At 41.6% G+C, this 7213-nt stretch overlaps 1 protein-coding gene across 1 annotated transcript; it reads right to left on the reverse strand.

Annotated features, from left to right (window-relative positions):
• Positions 1-339: 339 nt before the first annotated feature.
• Positions 340-6698, reverse strand: DEFB116 (defensin beta 116). Its single transcript, XM_004746702.1, has 2 exons — positions 6632-6698; positions 340-578 (listed from the first exon to the last, which is right to left on the reverse strand). Exons 1-2 carry the CDS (start codon positions 6696-6698, stop codon positions 340-342), a joined length of 306 nt encoding a protein of 101 aa, XP_004746759.1.
• Positions 6699-7213: the final 515 nt, after the last annotated feature.

Genomic DNA, 7213 nt, shown 5'->3' on the forward strand with positions numbered 1-7213 from the left:
TCATGGGATCATCCAGACTCAATCTAGTTGTCATGTATCCTTCCGCAGCCTCCAGAATGAATCACAACCCTCTTGGTGGTACCAAAGCAGAGCAGAAATGTGATTTCCCTCCTTCCTTGGCACCCTCAGCACTGTGGAGCTGTTCTAGAATCCTGTTTGCTTTCTTGGCCAGGGTCCTTTCCTATACTCTGTAACTCCCAGCTCCAGCCTAACCTTCCCCTGTCCAGTGATGACTGCTTACTGATAAAAGACACGCGCATGGGATGGAATGTATTTTTATGGAAAGGGTGTTCCAGAATGAGGCAAGAATCCCTCCAGGAGGCAGTAAGGTGGTGATATTCAGATTTTAGAGTAGCTTGAAGTGTTTGTAACTGACAATTTGGAGTCAGGTTCATAATCCTTCACATTGTTAGAACGGGCTGTTTTCACAGAAAATTTCAGGCAGCACTCTTGATCATTTGGGCAGGTTAAGTATTGAATTTCAGTTTTTCTGCAGGTGTTTCTGCACATGCCATGGTAAAGCTGACATGGAATCCAAGGCTCTTGGCTCTTGCCATACTGGGATCTGAACAGGCCACCTGGGGAAAATATAGCGATGTTTAGTTTCCTTGCAGCAGTGACAATAGGAATGGGGAAGCATGATTTAAAGAGAACAAGCCCTGAGGATATTAACAGGATCCAGAGTAAAAAACACTCCAGTTCAAATCTGGGCTCTGTCATTATGGCTCCTCACCCTTAAGCAAGTTAGTTCAGTTCTCAGGCCCATCACTGCATCATTTTCACAATGGGTGTCATAATAGAGCCAAGTTCTTACCATTTGTGATGTTTAGCTTAGCATATATAGAGTGCTCAGGAGAGTATCTGGTGCATAATAAGTATAAGTATAAGAAGTAATGAAATAGGGCGCCTGGGTGACTCAGTTGGTTAAACAACTGCCTTCAGCTCAGGTCATGATCCCAGAGTCCCAGAATCAAGTTCTGCATCGGGCTCCAATCTCCATGGGGCGGTCTGCTTCTCCTTCTGACCTTCTCCTCGCTCATGCTCTCTCTCACTGTCTCTCTCACAAATAAATAAATAAAATCTTTAAAAAAAAAAAAAAGAAGTAATGACATATTAAGCAATGTGTTCATATAAAATTCTTTTCCTGAGGGTCCAGGGCTTCAAGGGAAGCTCCTATGAACATGTATTGGACATGCTTTCAAGTGCCCATACAGATGTGTGCTCCTCACACAGAGCTCTATCAGAGACAGCCAGGCTCCACTCTGAGGCAGGGCACACATACTTGAGCCCCTGCATGCCTTTGTGCTTCTAAACATTTGAGCAAACATGTACCACTCATGTTTGTACATTGGCCCCACAGAAACAGATACCATATAACATGTGCAGCACACTGATGTGCACACACAGGCACGTATGCACGTCCATATTCACATCACTTGAGCATAAATACATGTGCTCACTGTACAGACCCCTACCACACACTTTCCACATATGGCTAAAACCCATTCATGAGTATTGATAGCTATGTATCTGTCATCCAGATATGTGCATGTGTATATAGGTTCCTCAGCTGAAAATGCCCAATGACAAAGTTCCTGACACTTAGCCTTCTATAAATATTAGTCATCAACAGTATTTGTTACTTATTGGAGCTTTCAAAGACAAAGGGGCCAAAGAAAACAATTCTAGCAATCACTGTCACATGTCCAACATCCACTGTGTGTCAGGCATTTTGCAAATGTTATCTCATTGAAACTTCATAAAAACCTATTGTTATCCCTGTTCTTTAGATGAAGACACTGAGGCTCACAGAGAACTCTTGTTCTGTTCACATTTCCATACCTTATACTTGACCACTGTAGGATTCTATTTCTTTTCTCTATGATATTAAGCCCATGCACTTCCCTCTGTGTGTCACATTGCCTCTCTATATTATAGGATTTCTAGGACAGAGTGGCATCTTCCTGCATGATGTCTTCAGGTATAAGGACTTCTTCAGCTATCAATACATAGTCCAAAATCCATAGCTTTGCACTCCAGGACCTTTTACACCTGTCCCCTCATATCACACCCATTCATCAACACTCACTCTGTTCCAGACCATGTACTCATGTACTCCTAAGCATGCAGAGGACTCCAGTGCCCACCCACATTAATAAAAATTGGATAAGCAAGTCTGACATTATTTCTGCATGGTAAAAAACATTTTGAAAATTTTTTGAAAAGAATGTAAATTGTTCCAAGTTTAGATGAAGTCAGAGAATGTGAGGAGAAATAAAGTAAAAAAGAAAATGCCTTAGTGGTAGACATCCCATAGCATTTTGGCACTGGTATGTATATGAACTGTCCCAGAAATTGGCACTCCAGCCCAGGGAGGGCTGCTACATCAGCCAGCCTGCTGGTTAACCAGAGCAAGGAGGTAAAAAATGGTACCCCTTCATCCATGTTCCAACGTCATGGTACTACTGCATTTCCTATTTTAATTCTCACCCTCATCATGGAGTCTCTCTTTCTTTTTTATTTTTTTAAGTAATTTTTTATTATGTTAATTACCATACAGTACATCATTAGTTTTTGATGTAGCGTTCCATGATTCATTGTTTGCATATAACACCCAGTGCTCTATGCAATACATGCCCTTCTAAATACCCATCATCTGGCTCACCCATCCCCCAACCCTCCTCGCCTCTAAAATCCTCAGTTTGATTCCTAGAGTCCACAGTCTCATATGGTTTGTCTCCCTGCTCTGATTTCTCCCCCTTCATTTTCCCCTTCCTTCTCCTAATGTCCTCCATGCTATTCCTTATGTTCCACAAATAAGTGAAACCATGTGATAATTGTCTTTCTCTCCTTCACTTATTTCACTCAACATAATCTCCAGTTCCATCCATATTGATGAAAAAGTTGGGTATTCGTCTTTTCTAATGGCTGAGTAATATTCCATTATATATATATATTACACAGCACATCTTCTTTATCCATTTGTCTATTGAAGGGCATCTCAGCAGCTCCTTCCACAGTTTGGCTATTGTGAACATTGCTGCTACAAACATTGGGGTTCATATGGCCCTTCTTTTCACTACACCTGTCTTTGGGGTAAATACTCAGTAGTGCAATTGCTGGGTGGAACCTCTATTTTGGCACCATCCTACTTTAAAAAGGAGGAGGTCCTCAGGGGGTCTTGCTAGAGTGATACCCACACTCTTCTGGCTGACATTTGAACTGGTGGACTTTCATTTTCTCCCAAATGCAGTGGATGGAAGCCAGGACATCCAAGATCTCCTCTTTGTAGGAATGAGAATCTGGCAAGCTGACCTTTCCCTCACTCTCTCCATATGGGAAACTGGTCAAGGCAGATGCAGAAGGATGCTGCTAACTGTGGCTAAATAAACAAAGGTAGATATTTCTAGCTTCTCAATCCTGCAAGTGTTCTAACCCTGTATTGTTTTGCATCACCACAAACTAATACTCACATCAAGTTAACATCACCTTTGATCATCCCTCCATCTCCAAACTGAAGTCAGAAACCTGCTTTTATTTGATTTATTGATTGATTTTCTTGTAATTTAATTTTTAAATTCTTTAAAAAATTTTCTCTTTAAGTTCAATTTAATTAGCAATGTACTGTATTATTGCAAGGGTAGAATTTAGTGATTCATCAGTTGCATATAACAACTGGTGCTCATTACTTCAAGTGCCCATCACCCAGGTGCCTCATCTACCCACCCACATCCCCTCCAGGAACCTTGTTTCCTAGAGTTAAGAATCTTTTATGGTTTGCCTCCCTTTCTTTATTCATCTTATTTTATTTTTCCTTCCCTTCACCTATGTTCATCTGTTTTGCTTCTTAAATGCCACATGAGTGAAATCATATGGTATTTGTCTTTTCTGATTGACTTATTTCTCTTAGCATAGTACCCTCTAGTTCCATTCATGTCGTTGCAAATGGCAAGATTTCATTCTTTTTGATGGCTGAGTAATTTTCCATTGTGAATATATAAACCACAACTTCTTTAACCATTCATCTGTCAATGGACATCTGGGCTCTTTCCATATTTTGAGACCAACTATTAAATATCAGCTTTGCTTCTACCCTTTGTACTCTGTGCCCAGTCTCCCACTGTGAGAAATAGGAATGAGAGTGTTGGCATGAAATCAGAAAATCTCAACTGTGTTTGTGAAGAAGGCTGTTAATAAGAATGTGTCATACTTTATAATAACTTGGAGACTTGTTAAGTATACTCACATCAAGTCTCTAGAGATTCTGATTTGATAGGTCTGAGGAGAGGCCACAGCAAAGGTGTTTGGCACAAGTGTCCCAGAAAATATGCATTTGTTCCTGCCTGAATTGAGAGCCACAACACTGCTTGACTTTCTCACATTGACCCATAGACATTGCCCAGCTCATTTCCCACTTTGGACTTGTATTAGGAGCAAATTAAAATATCAAAAATTGAAAAACAAAACATATGCCCTAGACTCTTTCTAACAGTTCCATCCAAAGCCAAAAGCAATGTAATACATGATTTCACTGCCACCTGTGCATCCCAAACATGATCTTTCCCTACCTCATTTCTGAGGTTCTTCCTACCTACATTTTAGGTATAAGTCATTTATATATTCACTCATTCAATAAATGTTTACTGAAACCTACTCTGTGCAAAGCACTCGCCTCAGCACTGGGAATACATAGATTTAAAAGACAGAGTCATGGCTTTAGGGGTGCCTGGGTGGCCCAGTGGGTTAAGCCTCTGCCTTCTGCTCAGGTCATGGTCTCAGGGTCCTGGGATCGAGCCCCACATTGGGCTTTCTGCTCAGCAGGGAGCCTGCTTACCCCTCTCTCTCTGCCTACCTCTCTGACTACTTGTGATCTCTCTCTCTCTCTCTGTCAAATAAATAAATTAAATCTTAAAAAAAAAAAAAAAGGCAGTCATGGCTTTCAAACAGTTGAATTTCCAAAGCATATGTTTGGGGTGGTGAAAGGAAAAAAATGACTTTGATTATCCTAGAAAATTTGTCCAGAACAGTTCCTGCCCATTAATTCTGCCAGGTGAAAGCATTAAATGGTTACTAAGGAAGCAACACTATGTACAACTTTTGAAGCATAGATTGATGTCTTCCTTTGTTGTTGTTACTTGCAAACCCACCTGTGGTTTCTACGGCCGCTAAAACCCACCTGTGGTTTCTACGGCCGCTCCAACGTGGAAACTGAACTTTACTGAATGAGAACAAGTGTCTCCCAAGTAAAGAAGATGATACAGAGTGAGAAATATGGGGTAGGAGAAAGTGCAGTAGGAAGAGGATGGGAGGGGGAAGGAGGAATAGGAGAGGGAGGAGAAAGGGAAAGAGGGAAAAGCAGTGATTCTGAACTCAGTCCCAAGAAAGGAGAGACAACCTTAGTTCTCTATAAGGCTGGGATTAGACTACTCCCATGTCTCTCTGTACTTGCCAAGTTTTGAGGAGAGACACCTGAGAACATCCCAGCCTCCTGCTTTCATCTTTCCTCACTGCCTACAGTTACATTTATTGCTTTTCAGTGCTCCTGAAAAATCACACTCAAGAAACGTTTTTAAGAACTTGAAAATGTTACCAGATATTTTTCTTTTTTTTTTAAGATTTTATTTATTTATTTGACAGAGAGAGAGAGAGAGATCACAAGTAGGCAGAGAGGCAGGCAGAGGGACAGGGGAAGCAGGCTCCTCACTGAAGAGAGAGCCCAATGTGGGGCTCGATCCCCAGACCCCAAGATCATGATCTGAGCCACCCAGGCACCCCCAGATTTTTTTTGTGCAGCATTAATTCTCCCCATTTCAACAGCCACAGCTCTGCTGTGATGAATGAAATTGTCTTTCTCAAGCTTAATTACCCCTAAACCCAGGCTAAGGCAATCTCTGCCCAGATAAACCCCACATATCCCCAGTTTGATTACACACCTACTTAAACCAAACACTTAACTCCAACTGTTCTCTAACCACCTAAGGCTCAGTTATAAAATTTAACACAAACATGATAATAGCCAAGCCACCCATCCCCAATTTACAGCATCAATTCAAAACAGAGCCAACCACCACCCTCACCATAACTCAGTTCTATCCAACTCCACTTCCAGCTCCATTTAAAAAAAAAAAAAATCCCATTTTCTCTCAAGATTACACCAGAACATCAGTCCAGCCCAATCCTGTAAATAGAATTTTCACCCTCTCCTCGTGCCAACTCATTTTTCTGATATTATTCTCTCTCTCTTTCTCATATACCATCCCCACCACAACACTCCCTCCCAAACTTCCATTGTTCCCTCTGATAGCTCCCCAAGTTACATCCAATCTCTCACATCTAATGCATGCATCAGGCTCCCTTCCTACCAACAGCATCACCTAAAATTCTTCATGCTTCAATACTCCACTATGCCAGGAACAGCAGGAGGAGCAGCCTCTTAAATTTGTCTTGGCAGAGCAGAATCAGGGGAGATCTTGACAGGAGATGGACCTTGGGAGTAACATTCACAACTTATCTGAGACCAGAAAGGCCATAGGTAGTGCCTGTGGTATGTGAGTGGGAATCATCTCAGAGGCCACTAAGAAAACAATACGACATGCAAGACCCCAGAACCTTTGAGAGAGGCCTGAGTTACCTGGAGTCTTACGAACCAGGATCAGAAGGATGGAAATGGTCATTAAATAGGGCTTCATGACTGACATGTCCTGAGAGAATGGAAGGCTGTGCTGCAGAGGACTGAACAGAGATCACTGCAGCAGAGAAATGTCCTGCCTTTATTAGTTTTGGAAACGGGCCAGGGTTGTGTGCAGTGAACTAAAAGGGATGAGACATACCTGGGGTCAGCCAGGCAGAAGCATGACATGTATCACATATCTCAGCTGGGCACTTTGTATAAGTGTGGGAGGTTTGCCAGAAGCACCCATGTCAAAATGCACCTTCCTTCCCAAAAGGAAACAAAGGCAAATTAGAGGCCGTTGGCAAATGTGTGTGAGACAAATTTGAATGAGTGAATGAATCAAGCAAGCAATGAGAAAACTAATACATAAATATAAGAAATAGGAGTCCTTTCTTAAACATTGGTGTTTATCATCCTGATAGAAGAGTGTCCAGCTCTGTCAGTAGTACTTACTGCATGTCCAATCTAATACTAGGCATCAAGGACTAAGAAAAGAGAAGGGAAAGACAATGATGATCAAAGAAAAGATGGAGAAGATCA

The sequence above is a fragment of the Mustela putorius genome, unplaced genomic scaffold (genome assembly GCF_011764305.1).
Source record: "Mustela putorius furo isolate JIRA1106 unplaced genomic scaffold, ASM1176430v1.1 tig00000743_pilon_pilon_pilon, whole genome shotgun sequence".
Taxonomy (NCBI): domain Eukaryota; kingdom Metazoa; phylum Chordata; class Mammalia; order Carnivora; family Mustelidae; genus Mustela; species Mustela putorius.

Coding starts and splice junctions, on each gene's coding strand:
- DEFB116 (XM_004746702.1), bottom strand. CDS start 6,698: ATGTCAGTCATGAAGCCCTATTTAATGACCATTTCCATCCTTCTGATC. Junction 579..6,631: donor CCTGGTTCGTAAGACTCCAG/GTAACTCAGGCC, acceptor TATTTTCCCCAG/GTGGCCTGTTCAGATCCCAG.